The following is a 23333-nucleotide window of genomic DNA, read 5'->3' as shown; positions in this document are numbered from 1 at the left end:
AAATATTATTTTATAAAATAAAAAAATTATATATAAAAACAATAAAATAAATAAGTAAAAATAAAAAAAAATCACTGGTTCCCCAAAGTGAACTTGGGTAGATTCATACCTTAATTTGTAGTTGGGACATTTGAAAAAGAATTAGAACTTTTGTTTTATTTTTGGTCTCCCTATAGAAGAAACATTAACAGAAGTAGTGGAACATTCCTGGAAAACTAGGACTTGGCATAGGTAGACAGATCAATGGTTTAAAGTCAGCTTGGTCTACATACTGAGTTCTGCATCAACCAGGTAGATAAGACAGGTGCTATCTCAAAAAAAGAAGAGAAAAACTGAAGGAGAAAAAAAAAGGTACTCCCCATTTTTTTAAAAGTCATCTGTGTATTTATGTAAATCAAGAGGCAGATTTTAATTTCTTCTTCCTCTAAAGAAGTTATGTTACCCTCATTTCATAAGCATGTGGCTAAATTGGTAGAGTGCTAATCTAGCACTCAAAAAGTGCTGGGGTCTATCCAGGAATCTAACCTGGGCTACAGAAGACCATCTCAAAAACGAAACAATCTTTGCAGTATTACTTAATATACCCGTACTTAGGCGAAAAAAAAATCCATTCGCTAAATGAAAAGGGCTTTGTTCTTACTTTCCTGAAATTTACCAATTCACTCCTATTTCCAACAAAGTACATAGGAAAGGATATTTAGATGAGGTTGGGAAGGCGGGGAGAGAGCATGTCAACGGAAAGAGCAGGGTAGTTGGACAGGACAAGCTCGCAGGACATTTCTGGGCCCTCTCGTTTAGCTTGATCTTGTGATCCTGCTGGGTGGAGGAGGGTGGATGTGTTTGTCTTTTTTTGCCATCAGAACACTGTACAAGCTATGTCTGCAAATTATCTTGTTACTCCGAAAAGAACAATGTCCTTAGGTATCCTTAGGAACACTCTCTGCCTCAGTCTCCTGCCACCACAGGCCACAAGAGAGTAATGAAATACACAGCTGAAGCAGTTTCCAGGAGAAAAGAAACTGTGCTTTGAAGTAGATATAAATACTTATGCTCGAACCCTCTCTGCTTCCAACCTGTCTTTTTCTACATTTCTGTCACTAAGCGGTCTTCAAAGCGGCTCCTTCAACTCATGAAGTTAACGTTTCTGTTTTAACAGCTTACTGACAACAGGGGATTTCAAAATTGATTATCCAGACTGGCTTTAGCTCAGCAGCTACGTTGACAATGCAACAAAATTGATTACCCATCTGTGGTGGTTTAAATGAGAACTATCCCCCATAGGCTCCAGTATTTGCACGCTTGGTCCCCAGGCGGTGGTGCTGTTTGGGGAGGTTTAGGAGGAATACCCTTGTTAAGGAAGCATGTCACTGGTGGTGAGCATTGAGCGATTAAATCCAAGCCCTACATATAGTTAGTGAGCTCTCAGCCCAACTACTGCCATGCTCCCTGACACGATGGACTTCTATCCTTGTGGAATTGTTAAGTCCAAATATCCCCTTCCTTCTATAAACTGCCTTGGTCATGGTGTTTTAATCACAACTGAAAAAAGGCAAATGAACCAGCTAAACTACATTTCCTCCATCTATTTCAGATCCAAACAGAGGACAACGCTACTATTAAAGCTTTCCAAACACAGGGTGGATATGTAGCCTTCACTCCCAGGTAAGCTTGTGCATCCTGACCTTGGGCTCCTTTAAGCCAAATATTTCTCTACATCTTTGCAAACCACCAGAACTATGCGACACCCTGCCTTCCAACTTAATGCTCTGCTGTTCTCTACTAAAGTGAAGAATGGGCACAGGCAGGATACACACAGGAAGGATCACATAGGATATTCATTCATAGATTTTTCTGTAGTGCTTTTATACTTTATCATAATTTTTAATTATAGGTTTATGTGGGTATATAAAGTAAATGAATACAAGCACCTGCAGAGCTTACAGTTCAGGAAGCTCTGAGCCGCAAGACATGAGTGCTGGGACCTGAATTCAGGTCCTCTGGAAGAACAGGAAGGGCGCTTAACTGCTGTGATCAGTCGCTTCAGTCCTTGTTTTTTTGTTTTGTGTTAATGTCAATGAGAACAACTGAAATTTGTCACTTACCCAGGAAAAAATATTTTGGAGATAAGGTTATATGCACTGACCAGGACATAAGCAGTACTCTCACCAGGCAAAATCAACTATGGAGCCATAGGAGCTGGGCATGTGGCTCAGTTGCCAGACTTCTTGTCTGGCATGGATGAAGCTCTAGGTTCCATCCCAAGCACTGCATAAAAAAAGCATGGTGGTGGTGCATACCTAAGCCTCGGCAAGTGGAGGGAGGAGAAGCAGAAGTTCAAGGTCAGCCTTTAAAACCTAAGTTCAGGACCAGCTTTGACTACTGTATCTCAAAAATAAAAATGAAGCACGAGAAATGTCATGTTTCAACATCAAACTGCCCCTCTCCTGTACCTCATCCTCCGCACATTCTCACCCAACTGCCCTTATGCTCAGAGGCCCCTGGCTTTCCCAGAGTCTCACTCCTACCTTCATACAAAGAGCAAAGTCAGTATTTCAAGGTCCAGAGTTTAATCCTTCTTAACCACGGCATGATCTTTGATTTGGTAAACTTCCTCCATTTTAGTTAAACTTTGATTATTCCTTGAACTTTGGTTTCCAGAACTAAAGCAACCAGTTCTTTAGATTCTTGTCTCGTCACTTCAAGCTAGTAGAAACAGAAATACCCACTAATGAACTATTCAACAAACACATGGCACACTTGTTTTTTATTAAGAGATTTTATTTATCTATTACGTATACAATTTTTTTGCTTGCATGTATGCCAGCATGCCAGAAGAGGGCACCAGAATTCATTGTGGATAGCTGTGAGCCTCAACATAGTTGCTGGGAATTGAACTCAGGACCTCTTGAAGAGCAGCCACTGCTCTGAATCGCTGAGTCATCTCTCCAGCCCACATGGCACACTTCTGAAAGCTGTTAGAATGAATTCCCTTCATGCCATGTGTGTCTAAACTCTTTGTCGACCCCTTGTCTATCAATTAATAGACTCTGCTTGTCTATCAATTAATTAATAAATCTCTTACCCCAAAAGAACTATCTGCCTCATTCCCCTTGGACCTAAAACCCAAAAGCTTTAAGCAATTACTTTTACATCTTAAGCTAATTTTTAAATAACGAGCTATCATGACTTGAAAAGAGTCTGCCCACCTCATATGTCCATTTCCAAACTTCAAAAAGAAACTTCATTCAGATGACTAACTTTCTGTATTAACTTCATTGGACAATGGGGTGGCCGGATACTTGATCAAAATTAAGGAACTTCTGGTTTAAATTTATAGGACATTCGGGAAAGCATACAGCTTGTCCTTCAGTCTCAGACCTTAGGAAAAGGCAAGCCTGGTCCTCCCTTAGGTATGAGGGAATTTCTCCTGAATGCGTTCTATCCTGCATATCATTTTTACCTGATTTCAGACCCAAGGAAACTCACTGAGTTTCACGCAGGCCAACCTGCCAAGGAGAATTTCATCTGTAGCTCACAAGGTCTCCGGTCACCAGTTATAGATCTTGGGGCTTTTCAGCTTCTTTCTTGTAAGTGAACCAATTCTGTATGAGAAAAACATTTGCTGGCTCTGTTCTTGTTGGCCTCTGAGTTTTTGGGGAATGCACATTGATAAATGATCCTATGTGAATACAGGACTCTAGAGTATTTGTGGAAGATGCTCATGATCTGTTATCAAAAACTTTGTTCCATTTATTGGAATTTTCGAATTCAATCCCCAAGTTTTGACAACTTTCTCAATTATAAAAGTATCTATAAATCAGAAGCAGTACTTCCCCCTTGATTAACTCCTCATGAATATTTATATGTTCAATTATTTCCTTAACTTTTTCCTTTGTGACTAATCTGAACAAGTTATGATGTCTCCTTGATGAAGACAATCTCAAAGTCCTGTGGCAAATTATACCCTTCTTGACAACACGGTTTGGGAGGACTTAATAGAGAAAACCCAAGCCCACTGGGCTGCTAAATCTTTGCCCAAGAATCAAATCTTCCAACTACATCAAGTTTAGGGTTTTTCTTTTCCCTTATTTTTCTTTGCCTGCTGAATTAAAAAGACAACGGTAGAACAATAGGATGTCTTGATTAGCCTCATTTGAGAGTAAGCCTCCACTGTCTAAGTATCAAATACCACCAAGGAGTGTGAAAGGCTGAAGGGAATTTTTAACTTAGCTGAAAACTCTGTAATGAGAACTGCTGTCTAACAGGGACCAAATATACTCCCCCAAACAAATGCTACTAAAAAGAAAACAGGCAACAGATGGTGTAGACTAACATTATCTGAAAGGAAAGGAAAGTTACCTTGAGGTCTAGGAGTGTGGCTCAGTAGAGAGTGCTGGCCTATCAGGAACTAAGCTCAGAGTTCCTTTTCAGTGTGGGGGCAAGCCATGATAAGCTAAGTCTGAGCAGGTCACCCAAAGGAAGTTCTTTATTCCCAACCATTATCACCTGCCAGAGTAGAACTTGGCCCTCAATAAATTTAATAAAAGGCCCGAGTCTCAGTAGTTTACCCTGAGGCAATACCAGGTTGTACAACCCAACCTGCTCCCAAGAACAGACCATCCAAAGGAAATGCCTAACATTACAACCTCTGTAGATAGGACCTTCTGCCAAGGCACACTCACCAGGACACGCCTAGACAAATGCCATCCAATCAGGGGTCCTGAACCTCAGGAACCCCTTATTCCCACATTTACTACTATAAAAAGTGAATTCTAATTGAGCTCGGGGCTCTCTGGCTATTCCAATGCGTTGTACATGCTAAACACAGAGTTTGCAAACTTGATTACAATAAAGGCTCTTTGCTTTTACGTACAGGACTTTGGTTTCCTTGTTGGCTTTTGTGGGGCTTTGTTGATTTGGGCATAACATTCAGCGCACTATAAAACAGGCAATGAAGACACATACCTGGTATTACAGCACTGGGGAAGTAGAGACAAGAGGATCAGGAGTTCAAGGTCATCCTTGGGTGCACAGCAAGTCCTGGGTTACAAAGAACAATACTCCCAGATTATGGCCAGAGAAGTTTCTGTGTCATAATGTGTGTGCACTGGTGGGTGACCCAGCCAGACCTCATGAGGTGAGGGTACCAGAATTGAGACGATCAGAATTACAAACTTAAGGGGGAAAAAAAAAACCATGGTTGGAATTCATAAACCTGAAGATGGAAGAGCAAGGTTCACAGGGACAGTAAGTGGCCAGGTATGGTCAACTTTTTGACATTATACTCTAGTTCATGATGAAGAACCATAAAATTTAGCTATTTTTTTCCTTTTAATAAAGTGAGAAAGAAAAAAAAAACCCTAAAACTTTAAAAAAAGATTTTGTATTGAGATGTTTTCATAGAAATGCCCTTCCACAAGATGCTACAGGCCACAGGTTGTGTGCATCAATTTAGAAGGTTCCCTATGGTCATCACATCAGAATATATGTGGGAGAAAAATTCTCTAGGTGAACAAAACAGTCATCAAGACGAAACAGGAATGGTTTCTTAGCACACCCAAGTAGGGAATCCTTTGTATTCCCTTCAAATCAATGAAAAATTTCTTTTAGTGTATCAGCAACTAGGCAGCATACACAATCCAGAGGAGAACTGCCCACAGAAAATAGTTCTTCTGATCATACAAAAAGCATGGGAGGAAACCTCAAAAAGAGGAAACTTCTTTTGGAATGGCCTATAGGCAAGTGTGTGGAGGCATTATCATCATTGATGATTTATTTATTCAGGAGTGCCCAGCCAACTGTGGGCAGGGTTACACCTAGATAAGTGGGCCGGGTTATATAAGAAAGCAGGCTAGGCAAACCATGATGAGCAAAAGCAACAAGCAGCAGGGCTCCATGGCCTCGGCTTCAGTTCCTGCCTCCAAGTTCCCTTCATCATGGACTATAAGCTGTAAAATAAACTCTTTCTTCTCCATGTTGCTTATGGTTATGGCAGTTTATCACAGCAACAGAAAGAAAATTAAGACAATATTACAATGCCAGAATTTGTTGTGGCTGCCTATATTTTTTCTATGTATACAACATATTTCCTCTATTTTTTATTCAATTGAAAGACAACCAGGTTGTTTTATTCTTAGGCTGCTGTACAGAGCCTCAGAACTCAATACAAACTTTTGTTTTTCAACTTTTTTTTTTAAGTTATGTGCTGAAGAATGGACCTAATAGGTCATAGGGAAACTTTACATTTTAGCCTTCTATTTCCTACCAAAACTGGTTTCTTCAGTGGCCATTCCATTTTATACTCTTGTCAGGAACATATGGGTGTATCAACTTCTCCATGCAAGTGACATTTGTTATTTTTTCTGTTTATATTATAACAATCTTATTATGAGTAAATTGATTCTTCAGTTTTTAAAAAGATTTTATTTTTATTTTGAATTGATGTATATGTTGGAGCGGGTATGTGCAGATGAGTATAGGTGCCTGAGTCGAGCTGAAGTGAAGGTAACTGTAAATACACAAGATGGACACTGTAAATCATTCTTGGACCTCTGGAAGAATAGTCTAAGTTCGTGAACACTGAGCTGTATGCAGGCCTCTTGTTTTACTTTGAATTTGCATCTCTAAGGATGAAGGACTTTGAGAATCTTCCCACACACTCTGCAGCTCTTTGGAGTTCTCCTTTGCACACACAGCAGTTCAAGTTCCCAGCATAACATTAAAATAGACTGCCCTTCTACTGTCGAAATATATGAAATTGTTTTACACAATGGATAATGAACACTTATCAGGTATGTTTTTCCCATTCTACACAATGTCCTTCCCATTTCACGATCACTCCCTCTGAGATACAAATTTATCTCTTGGCCTCTTGCTGGTCATACTTTTGGTGTCGCACCTTAAACAACCCAATGGCAAAGGCACAACTCATGAAGATTTATCTATTCTCTTCTGTGAATTCCATTATCTTATAGGTTTGTCTTCAGTGATTCATTTTTGAGTTCACTTTTGGCAATTTTGTGCAGAGGCTGGAATTTATTTCTATGAAAGCCACAGCAGGTAAAATGGAAAAAGCACCCAACTACCATTGAAATTGATGACTATCCTAAACTAACCAGGTTTCCATCCTGTAAGCCAGTCATTCTCAACCTGTGGTGTGTGACCCCTCTGGGGGAAGACGACACTTTCATAGGGGTCTGAGACATCCTGCATATCAGATATCTACATTAGACTTTATAGCAGTAGCATAATTACAGTCATGAAGGACTGATGAAATAACTTTATATTTGGGTCACCACAACCTGAGGAACTGTATTAAAGGGTCGCAGCATTAGGAAGGCTGAGAACCACTGGTAAAATTTATAACTGAAGTCTGATTAGGTAAACCTGGAATACTTACAGAGTCAGTAAACCCTCATACTAAAAGCACAAGGTGGGTATGGGAAGAAATGTCTGTCAGAACTTGAAGGGCTAAGGCAGGAGGATCAGTTGTTCAAGCTCATCCTTGGCTATCAGCAAGTTTTATCCTAACCTGGATTATAAAACACAAAAACAAATATAAACAAATCATACAACAAAGTCCCAGAAGACCTAAGTAAGCATTCAGTTTTTGAAATTTAGGTCAGCAGAGTGCTTACCATTTCAAGATTGTATAATTCTATCATAAATCAAGAAACTAGCATTATTATATCCAGAATTTCACTCACAGTCAAAGACAGTGTTCCTTATTTAACAACATATTAAGAAATACTGCAAAAATAATAGCTTTGCTTGCTCCTGCTAATTCTTCTGAGAATGCAAAATGTCCACACACCCAAACAACTAACTTCCTTGGAAGTGTTGGGGAAATAAGTTGTGTATTGGTGCTGTCTACTTTGGTTGATACAGGGAAATGTAACATTATCATAGTACCATCACATGGAACGTGTCAGGGTGATGTATTTGGGCCTAAAGAATAGGGTGGAATAATACACACAGTCATGTAAAATGGGTCATTCATTACTACTATACAGAAGAGGTCAGTGTTATACATAATTATCAGATGAAATGGGTCACTGTGGTGGTTTAAATAATGATGGCCCCCACAGGATCATATGTATGAATGTTTGGTCACTAAAGAGTACATAGAATTCTATGAAATGATTAGAGGATTAAGAGGTGAGACCTGACTGGAGGAAGTGAATCACTGGGACTGGGATTTGAGGTTTCAAAAGTCCATGGTAGACTCAATGCCTCTCTGTCATTCTGTCTCTGGTTCTGTCTCTGCTTTCAAAGCAAGATAAAGCTCTTACCTACTTCTCTACCACCATGACTGCATGCTGCCATGAAAATAAACTAAGCCTCTGACACTGTCAGTGAGCCCCTAATTCAATAATTTTTCTCATTAGTGCTGCCTTTGTTATGGTGTCCTTTCTCAGCAACAGAACAGTGACTAGGAGAGCAGGGATAATGAAGAATCGGCCTATGAAGTGAGTCAGGGTAATGCAGTATCAGCAGATGAAATGACAAGAGGTCATGATGAAATGTGTGAAATATGTCAGAACAATGCAGTATTATATACCGAGGAATGGTATTAGAAATGTATTATGGTCACTTGGGATGGGAAAGCTATCTGCAGAATTTTATTTTAGTGGACACTGCTTACTAAAAACAGTTTGAAATACAGAATCTTAACATATATTTACTTAAAAATAATATATGGGCTGGTGAGATGGTTCAATAGATAAAGGGGCTTGCTTCCACATATGGGAACCTGAGTAATTCCTGGCACTCATATGGTAAAAGGAGAGAGGCAACTTGCCCAAGTTGTCCTTTGACCTCCACCCACAAGTCAAATCATATGCAACCCATTCACACATAAATACTTTCACGTACAAAATGTAATAAATGTACACACATTTTTCCTTGCTTGTAACATTTAAAGCGAAAGTATAATGCCTCTTTCTCCTTGATGAGAAATCTCTAGTATTTCCTCTTCAACACACCACCTTGTTGCCAGTAACTAATATTGCTGAGATTGAAAGAAGGGAGGAGAACAGGGTAAAGGACCGATCACACACATAATCGCTATCAGACCTCTACTGCTTTTTAACGTTGGAGACTCAAAACTTCTCTCCTTTGCATACCCCCACATCTTGCACTTAACTCGATTAATGTTGCTTCTTGACATCATGAAATAAAATTCCTCTCCACTAAGACTGTATTTCAGGATAGCTTCCAAGTGTTTCTCAAAGGGGCAAAGATGGGGCCTGAACGGTGCTAAAATGACAAGTGAGGGAAGGAGCCAAAAGAGTCTGTAGCAGTCGGTTCTGGCACAGACAATAAAACAGATCCAGGAGGACCAGGAGAGTCCAAAGCAGGGTGGATGGATTTCAGGAGAAACAGGGGAATTACTACTGCAGCCTCGGGCTACAGAAGCTTTGGACCCTACAGCTTCTTTCCTTCGAAACATGAACATCGGCTTTGACATCCCTAAGATTTTAAACTACCTCACAGAAAGGTGAAGGTACCTGGGCTTTGTTCTAAATTCCATCTTTAGCCTTGGGTAGCACATCTACCCAGGAGATGGAAGAGGTTATTATCCTATTAATGAGATAATCTACTTTCCCTTCCCAGAAGTCTCCTCTTGGTACAGCTTCTGCCTGCCCATTTTTTTCTGAGACAGGCCTCAAAAAGCAAGACATTTTGTTTTACTTTCCTTTATCCCCTTTTTTGGATACTGGCCAAAGGCTAAGCAGGCTTTCCCTGGGCTTTTCACGGTCTCTTTGAAGCCTCTCTCTCTCCTTTATCCATGTGGCTGCTTGCAAAACACACGGCTTTCTCCTTCTCCGCACTTCCCTTCTCCGGGCCATGTAAAGGCCTGTCTGGCAGGAATCAATGAGTCCTAACAAGACACTTGTGCTCCCCTTGTAGGTCATCAAACAATTGCAAGAATGGACCCCAAGGGATTAGAATTTCCCCAGGAATCTCCTTCTGGGATTATGAAAGCCTATAAAGCCCTCAGGGTAGCTAGAGGAGGAACATGCCTGCCAGAAGAGAGATTGACAGGTGACCTTGCAGAAGAGACCAGAGCAAATAGGACACAACACCTGGCTAGACTGCTTGATTATGCAAATTTCTTGCCTTCTATCTAAAACTTACCTTCAAGCATTGGGAGGAAGTGCTGTATCTCTTTCTCCTAATGTGAACATATCGAATAAATCTCCTAATACTGATTTTTTTGGCTCTGCTGATTGACTTAACTTAGAATAAGTGACTGAACCTGGTTTGTTACACCACAGGCCTGGACCCCTAAGTTACAGCAGTGGCAAAGATTGACATCTTGTCTGTTACATTGTTTTTCCCTTAAAGTCTAGTATAACAGTACTTGAAATGCCTTTTGATTCCCTGTCTAACTTCTTTTATTAAGGAGACTATGAAGCCAAAAGAAGACCTTGCTATCCTTGGTAACACTGAAGGGTGAAAGAGACCTGGCCTGCAGGTGCATAGGAGCCAAGTGTACAAGAGAACAGGCACATCCAAGGCATCAGTCATTTTTTAACAAGGTTTTCCAATTTGAAATCTGTTAGGAAAATTAGTAATAATTCTCTCTCTTGCCAAGAGAGGCATCTACCCTGACTGGACAAATAACTCATCCTAACATACGAAAACAAGCAGAGATAGATTGTTACAGGATTCCAAGGTATAAATTACTAAGGGTCATAGCATAGCAACATGATGTCATCTTGCAGGTATGGTACTGACTGACTGCTATCCTGATAAATATATTGCTAGTTCTTTTTGTTTGACTGATTTATGAATTTAGTGTGGGTGAGCAATTATGATAGTGTGGTGGTTTGAAAGAAAACAGCTCCCAGAAGGGAGGAGTGGCACTATGAGGACTTGCGGCTTTGTTGGAGGAAGTGTGTCACGGTGGGGTGGGCTCTGACATCTCATATATTCTCAAAATACTGCCCTGTGTCTAAGAACACTATCTCTTGCCTACAAACCAAGATGTAGGACTCTCAGCTACGCACATGACTGCCAGCACACCCCCATGTCCTATCTTGATGATAATGGACTGAACCTCTGAACTGCAAAGAGCCACCAGAGTTAACTGCTTCCCTTTATAAGAGTTTCCATGGTAATGGTGTCTCTTCACAGCAATAGAAACCCTAACTAAGACACAGTATGTGCAGGTGAAAGGCAGAGAACAAATTTCAGGAATTTCTTCTTCTACCTTGTCAGTTTTGGGAATCAAACTCATTTCTTCAGCCTTACTAGCAAGGACCCTTACTACTGAGTCATTTCGCTGGCCCATCTCTTATTTCCTAGGGAAAAAGTATCCCCACTTCCATTTTATTTTTTTCAGCGTTTATGTTGTATGTTCATGTGTATGTACACATGTCTACGTGTGTTCTCAGTTGTGGGAGCACACGTGCATGGAGGCTTACTCTGACAATGAGTGTCTCCCTCAATCACACATTTTACTTTTATTTTATGTGCATTGGTACCTTCAGGTATAGAATTCCATTGGACTGTAGTTTCGGATGACTGTGAGTGCCCATGTGGGTGCTGAGAGTCAAACTCGGGTCCTCTGGAAGAGCAGTCAGTGCTCTTAGGCACTGGGTCTCCTCTCCAGGTCCTAATCTCTAGTCACTGAGGCAAAGTTTCTCACTGAGCAATGGGCTGGCTGCTGTGGTGACAGTAACAAGCCAGCTTATTGCAGTGATTCACTATCTCTGCCTCTTAACCACTGAGATAACAGAAAGGGTCCTACGCCCACCTGGCATTTACTTGGGTTCTGGGAATATGAACTCTGATTTTAGGATTGAACAGCACGCACTTTCATTGGCCATTTCTGAAATCCCCATAATTTGCCAGAATTCATTTTTGGTCAACCTACCTTTTGGAATGACAAAATAAGTCATACACATATACACATATACCAAGAGAGTAAGCCTAACAATGCTCCCAGCGAGTGAGCCATCTGAACGGGGTGCAGGATCCTTGCACCGGGAGGGTATGGGGGTCCAGGAGTGGTCTGAGGCATTTCACACTTACATCGCTGAGCCTCTCACGAGAGCTGCTCCGGTGGAAACCTTTGGATTCTCCGCTAGCGCTTTCGCTGTCACTGTCCCTGCAGCTGTTCTGTCCTGGCTTGAGCTGAAAGGAACAGAGAAAAGCAAGACACGAGAAAGTCAGAGACATCTGCACACACACACATATCATGCGACTCATGAGCTTTGCACTAGGAGCCTTGCCAATTTAAAGTCCTGAGCCTTAACGTTCTACTTAGCTTAAGCTTATGAAACATCTGGTGTGTGTGTGTGTGTGTGTGTGTGTGTGTGTGTGTGTGTGTGTGTGTGTGTGTGTGTGTGTGTGTGTGTGTGTGTGTGTGGATTCACACTAGGGCAGGAGTATGAAGGCCAGAAAAGAGCACGGGATGCCTAAGAAGCTGGAGATACAGGCAGGTATAAGCTGTCCACCGCGAGTGCTGGGAACAAAGCTCAGATATCCTCCTAGAGCATTGCATGCTCTTTACTACTTCTCTCTTTGCCCTTTTTATGTCTCTCTCTCTCTCTCTCTCTCTTCCCCCCCCCCCCCCACTCACACACACACACACACACACACACACACACACACCGCCCTTTTTTTTGGAGACAGAGACTCATGTGAATGAACGACCTAAAAGTCATTATGTATCTAAGGGTGACTGTCAAATTTTGATCTTCCTGTATCCGTCTTCTGGTGACTTGGATTACAGGTATCAGGTATTATCATACTCGGGTTACGCAGTCCTGGGGACTGAACACAGGACACAGGAGCCTTGCACATACAAGGCAAGCACTCTACCAACCAAGCCATAGTCCCCGTCTTCTGGCATGCTAGACTGATCAGCCTTCAGAGCTCACTTGGGCTCATCTCACCCATAGTGGCAATAGCGCCCAAACTCCCAAAAGGACCAATCTTACCAGCAACTCCGCAACGAAGCCATTTTTATTACTTTCTTCTGATCATCGCCCCATTTCCTTCCAGGAAGTAGACTCTAATGATGCTCAAAAGATAGGACACATTTTCCTTTTTATTCTCCTGAGCCCTTTAAGGACTGAGTTTTCTCCTACTCCCATGTGAAATTTAGTAATTCCAACCTCATGCTGATGCAAGCTGTATGAGCCTCTTCTAACTGGTGTGTGATAGGTCAGAAGAATGTCTTTTCAGATGTTCACCTTCTCACTGTTTATGAAGCAAGGATGTTGGGGCTGGGATGTGACTCACATGGAAGGGTGTACTATCACATCTATGAATGTGAGATCCTATCGAACGAGCTTCATCTCAAGTCTTGTTAAGTATGATGCATTAAAAAACTTATTATATTTATTTATCTGTGTACATGAGGGATGAGGCACACACGCCAAATTTTATTTATAGGGGCCAGAGGATAACTTCTGGGAGTTAGAGCTCTCCATTAACCACGTGGATCCCAGGAATAAAACACAAGTCAACAATCTTGGTGGGAACTGCCTTTACCAGCTGGACCAGCTTGGCCGGAATCAGTACTATTGCAATAGCCACACTGACCATCAAATCTGCATGTGGAACATATACTCTGATTCATGAACAGCATCAGAATGCTCATTCTTCACTGGCAATATAGTTCACTCTAAGAATAATTGTACAAAAGCCCGGGTTTGACCTTCTGCCTGTGAAAACCCTGCACGGTAACACACATACCTGTAATCCCAGTACTGGGTAAGTGGAGGCAGGGTTATCATTAGTTAAAGGTCATCCTTGCTACACAATGAGTTCAAGGTCATTCTGGCATACCTGAGGCCCATCTCAAAAGCAAGACAAGACAGGATGTAGTATTTAACTGATTCTCTCACAGTGGTAGGCAGAACCATTTTAAAGCATGGATGAAGAAACAACAAAAAACCTCAGAGTTGGGCCAAAATCTAGGACCCAAATTCCTGATTCTATTGCTGTTTGCTGGTTCAGTGCTCAGTGCCCAGGCAGAGGATCACAGCGAATACAGTCACAATTCTGCAGTGTATTACTATCCCCCTGGACTTCAGTATGTCTGGAGTGGTGGCGGGTCTTGTGAAGACTCAATTCCCAGAATCCACACGGCAGGAGAGAACCTTTTCCTGGAAGTTGTTCTCCCCCCGCCGTATGCAGGCAGGCCTGCTCACTAGCAAAAAATTATACTTTAAAACAAAAAGAGTATCAAGGAATATTCCTTATACAAACCTAGCTTAACTAAGCCTGGACATTGTACCTCGTCCCTCTTCCATGCTTCTTCATGAAAGGAAAATGATTTTATAACAAGGCCCACAACAGACCACAGAGGCTCCAATGTCAATTATCTGACTAAATGTTGATCTGGGCTGAGGACAGAACCCAAAGAGGAAGGCAAGGAATCAGCTGGCTTGCATTCCCCAGGCCCTGGCTGCAAACACACTTAAGTGAATTCTGTTTGGAGAGCCGAACATAAAATCCATTCTCCCACCCCCCATGCTACCCCTTTTTCCTCCAAAGCCCTGCTCAAGTTTAAAGGAAACTTAGGATTTTAAGCTGTCAGCCAGCTCAATATTTCAAAGACACAGACTGACTACCCTAAGCACTAAAGCTAAACCACAAGATTTCAGGGAAGACGTGCTCATTCCTAATCCCACGAATACATTTTCAAACTGGTATTTTCAACCGCAACCAACGGATCATTTGTGGGTAGCATAAGTAGCTGAGAACTTGTAATCCTTCACCTGGAATTCCCAGCTATTACCTACAAGCAGGAGACAACACAAAGGTCAGGTGTGAGCTTAAACATTTAAAGACCTGAGAAAAATCAATCCGGTTGCATTGATTTGTCCCAGCATCCATGGTGGCCAGCATTAGAAGGCTTTTGCTGTAACACAGGCAGTGAGAAACCTGACTAGCAAGCTTTCCAGTCTTATGATTGTGTTTATGTGAAAATTTCTATAGCCCCTTCTCTAATTTCACAGGAGGCAACTGAATTAGAGCAAACTAAACAGAATGAGGGAGTGAGTATCCGGCATGGGAAGTGGTAATTCTATCAACGGAATTATCTTTTATAAAACATAAGAGGCCAAGTTTCCTTTTCATTAGATTTCATTGTGGAAAACATGTTCTCTGCATTCTGGAACTGTGATCTCAGGAGTGTGTCAACTGTTATTAATGACTGAATGGTTAATCTTGATTGTCAACTTGATGGGATTTAGAACTGCCTAGGAGACAAACTTCTGGGCATGTCTGTAAACAACTTTATAGACTGGGTGAATAGATGTAGGAAGCCTCACTATGAATATAGGCAACACAAGTCGAGGAATGAATAAAAATGAGAATGTGAGGGGGCTGGTGGCAGGGCTCAGCTGGTGAAGGGCTTGCCCCACAGGCATGAGGACCCAAGTTTGAATCCCAAGCACCTAAGTAGAAAGCAAGGCATAGGGATATGCCTTTCTAATTCCGGTGCTAGGGCACAGAGACAGGAGCATCACCAGGATTTACCGGCTAACCAGTCTTACAAGATCACCAGAGTCTGGGTTCAGTGGGAAAAAAAAGAGGGGGAGGTAAAAAAAGAAGAAAATTCTGAACACTGTTTCTGTGAGGTGCCTACACGTGACTTGGATACTGATACCTCTCAGACACTAAACACTACAAAACTGCTTCTATTAGTCCGAAACATACATGATTCAACATGTAAAGCAGTTCAGTGGATTTCAGAGTTGAAAAGATAGCAGGTTAATAAAGACAGGAAAGTAAGCAAAGATCAATTTCACTGCAGAATTGTAAACATAAGCAATCAGGCAACCAGAGTGATCTGACCGATTCCCACATCCTCCCGGCAGGTAGGGCAGAAGTTCCATCGCACATCAGAAGTCACAGAAGCGCAGTACAGGAAGTACACCGCTCCCTCAACAAGGATGATACAGAAACACAACTCTTACCTCCGAGGCAATGAGACACAATACACTCCAGAGCCAAATACAAGTGAACAAAGACTGTGAGTGCAGATTCAGGTTACCTCAAATTCCATGTTCCAATATGGTAACAGTTGGATCAAGATTGTATAGTAGCAGAAAAATGAAGGTAATAACTCAAAGCACTTTTGAAATATATTGGTAAAAACCATAATATATTATGACATATTATGGATTAGAGCAAAACAGAGAAATCTCTAGCAGCCTAAGAAGTGATTTGAATGGGTTCTTATCTTGACAAGAAATTAGAGGTATGTATGTACATTCCAAAGAATTCACCTAAGGTTCACAAAGATGTTAGAGACGACAGAGATGCAGAGGAAATCAGGAAACGGCTCTTAAACATGATGTGGATCTGGACTTAGATACTGCTACCTCTCCACATCACTCAAGTTCTAATCATTAATCAGACACTTGCAGAAGATTCAGTGGGAGGTGAAGTTCTCAGGCACTTCCCTACACAAAAGCTAATTCAAGACAAAGGAGGGAAGAAGTGAGCTGAAAAGACAGGGAGAATACCTCAGCCAAATCGAGTGTCCTTGGCACTTAATTTGAATGAAAGAAATATTTCTAAACTCAGAGATTATTAAGACTGGCTGAATTCTGTTGTTAAGGAAATTTTGTTTATAGTGTGGTGTTCAGTAAAAAGATACCTTTGCAACAATTATGGATAAAATCCCTGGGTGACTGAGTTGCACTTCTCAAACACATTGAGAACAGAATCTTTAGATGGAGGGCAGGCAGATGTGCAGATGAAACCAGGCTATCTAGGACTTCATTGTTGAGATTGTTCCATGAGGTTTAACTATCATGTCTACTTTAGTACTAAGATTCAGAGTGTATGTGAATGTGTGTGTGTTCTAAAACACAGTTCTCAAAGTCAGTATGTAATCAAGGATGATCCTGAACTCCTGATCCTCCAGTCTACACATCATAAGGCCTAGGATTAAAGATGTGCACAAAAATGCCTGGCTTTTAAACTATATATAATAAAGCTTTCTAAATCAACTAAAATCAAACGTATAGAAGATACAATACATCATTGTATATCCTTGCTTTAAAGATTTATTTTACTATTATGTATACGTGTGTCTACATGTATGTCTGTATGTGGGCATGTGAGTACCCACAGAGGCCAGAGAGGGCATCGGATCCTCCTAAGCTGGCACTACAAGTAGTGGTGAACCACCTAATATGAACTCCGGGCACTGAAATTCAGTCACCTGGAAGGGTAGCAGGCGCTATTAACTCCCAAGGCATCTCTCCAGCCCCACATCACTTTTAATTGAAAAATCAAGAGTATATAGAGCTTGTTATAATATAAAATACTTGTGATGACAGCTATCAAAAAATTTTATGATATGAACGTTGACACAAAGTTTCTTTCCAACTTGCCATAGTTTGGGACTGAGCTCATTTCAAATCAGATCAAAAATAAAAATCTCATTACATGGGTAGTTCCTTCTCTGTCCACAGTCATTTTTTTAAGATATAACTGTGTGCAGCTCATATCACTGAAGGACTCTTTGATGAAAAGCTGTATCACCTCTGTGGAGACAGAGCTCAATTAGTGTTGGAACTCCTATGATCAATCATTTTTAAAATATTGGTATGTGGAGGTGAAGATGTCGGTTCCAGAATATTTTGGATCCTATGTTACAGACTTCTAGTACCCCAAAATGCACAAATAAAGATGAACCCTTGGTACTTCAGAAGGGGATTGTACTAATTGGAGTGATTAAGTTCAAAGAGGCCACTGGGGTGGCATCCATAGTAAAAATGTGTCCTCCAAACATCACTCACTGGGAAGTTAATCATAAGATCAATCCTTTTGAAAGGTGAAGCTACGTTTGGAATGACAAATGACACCCCATAATTTCTCACAGTTGAACACTCGGTTACCGCTTGGCTATACTATTTGAGGAGATTACGGAACCATTAGAACATAGGTCCATGAGGTAGGAAGCATATGGCTTAGGTATGACTTTGAGGGTTCACAGCATCCCCCCATTTGCTATTCTCTTTTCCTGTTTCTTGTATGCAGGTGAAATGTGATCTCTCTGCTTCATGCCCCTACAGCCACATACTCTCCATCATTATGGACTCTATTGTCCTCAGAAGCTATAATCCAAAATGAACCATGTTCTCCTCAAGATGCCTTTCGTGCCTGGGTATTTTACCACAGCACTGGGAAAGTAACCCATACAGGTGGTTAGGTAACAAGGGCTCTTCACTTCACCCACATCCTGATCGACAGAGCTACTGAAGGAGTAGGGATGTGGCGAGTCCCGCCCCTCGAACCCTCTCTCCACCTGGTTTGCTCTCAATCCACTTCCATATGCTAGGATATAACCAGAGCCCTCACCACATACTAGCCCACCCTGACACGTCCCAGCCTGCAGAGCCATAAACCTAATGAACACCCATTGCTGATCATTTCTCCAGTCTATGGAATTCTTTTACAAAGAAGAACATGGATGAAAATAACCACACAGTAATCTTTTTTGACCAGTGCCACAAATAAGTAGAAATTAAGTCAACACCGAAAGACCTACCAGGATCCCCAAACACAGGAGAAGCGCCATGTGAGGACCCAGCAAGAAGGCAGTCACCCACAAAACAAGCACATAGGCTCACCAGATGTCCAAATGGCAAAACAGAACAAAACAAACAAAGAAAAAATGTAGCATTTTCCTTTTTCTCTATTCCAGGGATGGAGTATACTTAGGCTCTTGCACAGGCTAAGTAAGCTGCTTACCATTGAGATGGATCCCTGGCTTCAAACATGGACTGTCAGCCTCCATAGCATGAAAATATAAAACCTTCTAAGATACAGACTGTACTGTTTGTTATAGTAGCCCTAGTAAATGAATGCAATCCTTCTCTTTAGAATACAAGCAGCTGGGTGTCATTTTTCCCATCACAGAGGATAAGACAGTAAAACAATACAAAGAACCTATCAAACTGAACGTCTCTTTCATTTTTCTTTTTTTTTTTTTTAACCTGACAGGTTATCACGTGTCACTGACTCTGTGTTTGACCCACACCAGTGAGGCTTTTGTCCCTGCATTGTCTTAAGGTTACTTCTGTCAAGTTGTTCAAAAGTATGCCAAAGACATTTGCGAGAACTCAGGGCAAGGGGCTCCACAACCTGTCTAACTTGTTACAAATAAAATGAAGTCCATTTAATGATAAATAAAATCTAACCTACTACAGTGGTTAAATGAATATTCCTATGGGCACTCACAACCAGGTTTTAGTCCAGAGTTCTATGCTTTCTCCTCATTTGTTTTTGTTTTATGATTCGAGACAGGGCCTCCTATAGGCCACGCTGGTGTCATCTTCATGTGCAGCCCAGTTTGACCTTGAACTTCTTATCTTACTGCCTGTACCTTGTGAACTCTGAAATTCTAGGCCCCCACCAGCATACCCAGTATAAAAGGTGCTGCAGCCAAAACTCTAAAATTCACACATGACAGGCATTGATTCCCCACCCTGTCCTTGAAGGATGTAGCAATGCAGAAGAGCTAACCATTGCTTGGTAACCTTTCCATTCCTCAGTTCTGTCCCATATCTAAGGAAGCTTATGGGACAGCATGCCTTTCAGGTCAGTCTACATCACCCAATTTTATATGGCTTCAGGCATATACATAACTTGGTGCATGCACTCGGCTCTTGGAGAAAGAGACTTGGTCCTAATGCCTGCTTGATAATATGAGTGCTACAGATTCCAGAGTTATGAAAGGCTATTTTTCTGATATGTGCCAGTAAGCTGACGGGCAGGTAAAGTGAAGAGAGATGTACAATAGTCAACTCAGTCCACGGACTCATCATCTTTCAGAATGAACAATGATGGTCTTTCTTCTGGAAATAGCGATCATGTGTAATTTAAGTTATTTCAAAGAATCAGGTATAGTAAAAATAAATGGAAAAGTAGCATATAATTACTGTTAGGTTAAGAAATCATACTTCTGGCATTTGAGATTTTTAAAAGTACTTATACTTCAAAAGGTCAAAAACCACTAAAAGAAGTTAATGGTTCTCTAAGTATTACATGTGCTTACAGACAAGATTGTGACTCTAATAATTTAGATGATGTGAGGCATTTAAGGTTCTGATTTACTTTAATAAGTTTCTTTTTAAAGAATTTTTTTCTTGTTTTGTTATAGTTCAACCCAGCTATAATTTTTCTTCGAATATATCTTACAATGGTAAACACCTTCAAAAACATGTACTGCAAGGTGGAGGAGATGTAGCTCAATAAACTCTTGCTTACCATGTGTGAGTATCTAGACTCAATCCTCTGCACCATGAAAAAGAGAAAAAAAAATACAAGTCTGCTTATGGGGCTAGGGATGTATCTGGTTGTTAGAGTCTTCCTTAGCACACAGGAAGCCCTGTGTTGCAAACTTAGTTCTGCACATACCAAACAAGTCATGGCGGCATATTCTTGGAATACCAGCATTTGCCAGGGAGAGACAGAAAGATCAGAAGTTACAGACCATCTTTGTCTACACAACAAGTTCAAATCCAGGATTAACTACGTAAAGCCCTGTTTCCCCACAAGTAAAATTGTGCAATCAAATGCTAATTGCTGAATATTAATGGCAATATTTACAAAAGTAACTCAATTGATTATACAAGTAAAAAGAAAAACTAATGCCCTAAAAAACTTTTTGAATGGAGATAATAGAAAATTTTTCTTGTCATATTACAGACAAGTTTAAATGACTTGGGAAACACACACTCCTCAAAAAATACTAACTGGATTACCTCTGAAGTTACAAGGAGTCCTTTAAACAGTAAGGAAGGATGGTCCTCAAACCCTATACTGGCTTCTATTTATCACGATCTTACTAGCCCTGGCATCTAAGGGACCATGGCCAGAGGCTCAGAGACACACAGTAGTGATATACCTTACTGTTTCAGAAAATGGAAAGTTAAATAGTACATCCCAGCTTTAACCTAGGTAAAATAATGCAGAGAAGATGATAATACAGTCTTAACTTAGAGGCAAGGAGGTATAGGGAGTGTATGCAGTATGTTGATTTTCCTTTTTCACCCCAGCTGACATGATGAAATACTTCAACAATAGCAACTCGAGGTGGGGGTGGGGGTTATTGTGACTCATACTTCAGAAATATAATCCATGATGTTAGGGAAATCAAGATAGCAGTAGCTTGACAGAACGGATTACAGGGCATCCAAAGCCAGGAAACAGAACATGCTTGTGATCAGCTTTCTATACCCGTTTCACACAGTCCAAGACCCCTAATCAGGAAATGGTACTGCCCACAATTAAGGATGGATTAGAGACCAATTGAGATAATGAAGATAATCCCCCTTAGGCAGGCGGCAGGGGACCATCTCCCAGGTGAGTCAAGATGCTCTGAAGTTGACAATTAACACTAACAATGATCACACACGGAGAACTATAATCTTCCCAGGCAACATGAATTCTTGCCCAACACACACAGCATTTCAATGGGATGGAAAAAGACTCACTACTCAAGCAAAATTTCCAACTCTTGTTAGCATTTTAGCTGATCTGCATGAATTCATTAGAAACTTGTTAATGTTCGACAAATCTTAGCACTAGGGGCCTGGAAAGTATAATCTGGATCCCGTGTAGAGGGAGATATTTCTTCCCACTGTAGGTCCACTTATGTGGCAATTTGCTATACTCGAGGTAACATTAATTGAGCTTTTCGTTTTGAGGGCAAGAACACTGAAGGCAACTTTCTTTCCTGTTACTTTGATAAAACACTCTGATCTCAAGAAACTTGGGAGGAAGGATTAATTCCATTCTACAGGTCAGACCTTGTCACTGAGGGAAATCAGGACAGGAACTCAAGGAGGAACTAGGAAGCAGAAACCATGGGGCGATTCGGTTTGCTGTCTGACAGGCTCAGGATTAGCTTGTTTTTCTTCTACAGCCTAGAATGACCTACCCAGGGGTGGTGACACTCATGGTGGGCTGGGTCCTCTTACATCAAGTCACTATCAGGTAAGTCCTTACAGACATGGTCATGTCTAATCTAGGCAATCCCGAATTGAGACGTTGATCTCAGATGAATGTAGGCTGCATAAGGATGACAAAGCTAACTGGAACAGGCAGAATGTACAGATGTTTGCTCTCAACACAGGGGACAAGGCTGGCATCTGCAGAGTCTGTTCCCTGCTCATGAAGCAATGAAGGTAACACAGGTTTTTCTCCATGTTTTCCAAAATACTACGCAGGCGTCATACAATCTAAACCAGAAGAAATGTGTCTACCAAATAACACAAATGCGATACTGCTGTGAATTGTTTCTGTGCACCACAAACGTACACATTAAGGAACACCTCTCAGTTCTCAGGCTGAGGGTCCTGGACATAAAGAAAAGTCTATGTCAAGAAAACTGCCAAGCCGGGTGATGGTGGCACACGCCTTTAATTCCAGCACTCGGGAGGCAGAGGCAGGCGGATCTCTGTGAGGTCAAGACCAGCCTGCTCTNAGTCCCAGGACAGGATCCAAAGCCACAGAGAAACCCTGTCTCAAAAAAAAAAAAAAAAGAAAAGAAAACTGCTAATACTAGCTGAATACTGCACCAGCCATCTTCAGCTCCTCAAAGAAGACACAGAGGACAGTAGAAAACAATGGATACATTAAAACTTAAAAAAAAAGAAAAAATTCTTTCCTTTGGAACTCTGTCTAACCTCTAGTCTGGAGGGATGGTTCAGAAGACTCGGATTTAATTCCCAGCCCTCACAAGTCAGCTCACAACCGGATTTAGGGATTGTGCTCCCCTCTTCTGGCTTCTGTAGGCTTTGCATGCATATGGAAACAACACCATACACACAGACTGAAAATCGTTTTTAAGATATGGTCCAATATAGCTTAAAATGGCATTGAACTTGAGAGCCACACGCCTCTATCTTCCAAATGCTGGGATTTCAAGCATGCAACGCCATACCTAAAGGGTATATAGTGCTGAAGACTGTGTTGTGGTCTTTCTCACTGCATCATAGGAAGAGTTAATTTGGCTTCTGTGTCTTAAACTCTCTACAGAGAGCAGAGGGAGAAAAGGGTAGGGGGGATATAAAACACACACACTGGGTTTATATAAAAAAATGACAAATCAGTCATTCAAAGCACGAGTATGCTTTAAAATTCTTTACTTCCCCATTCCAAATTCCCAACACTCCAAACGGATCAAAGTTTTACAGATTATTCCTCAAAAAAGAGAGAGAAGAAACACAAATTAATAACTATTTAAGCATTCTGTTTCATCATGATAACAAACAGATGGTTTTAATATTCTAGAGGCTAATTCCTGAACAATTAAAAACACAGCAAGACATTAACATCTAATG

General features: G+C 41.1%; 1 protein-coding gene across 9 annotated transcripts in view; it reads right to left on the bottom strand.

Moving 5' to 3' along the window:
* The window catches only part of Auts2 (activator of transcription and developmental regulator AUTS2), a 1106765-nt gene that overhangs the window by 618238 nt on the left and 465194 nt on the right, over positions 1–23333 (bottom strand). For all 9 annotated transcript variants that reach the window (XM_050166142.1, XM_050166146.1, XM_050166147.1 and 6 more), the window contains exon 3: positions 12043–12144. In XM_050166142.1, the coding sequence (XP_050022099.1) occupies positions 12043–12144 (102 nt within the window). The remainder of the gene's footprint in view (positions 1–12042; positions 12145–23333) is intronic.

The sequence above is a fragment of the Alexandromys fortis genome, unplaced genomic scaffold, assembly GCF_014885135.2.
Source record: "Alexandromys fortis isolate MF-2015 unplaced genomic scaffold, M_Fortis_MF-2015_v1.1 scaffold_151, whole genome shotgun sequence".
Classification (NCBI taxonomy): domain Eukaryota; kingdom Metazoa; phylum Chordata; class Mammalia; order Rodentia; family Cricetidae; genus Alexandromys; species Alexandromys fortis.
The sequence above is the reverse complement of the archived record's forward strand: the minus strand, read 5'-3'. Positions and strand labels throughout refer to the sequence as shown.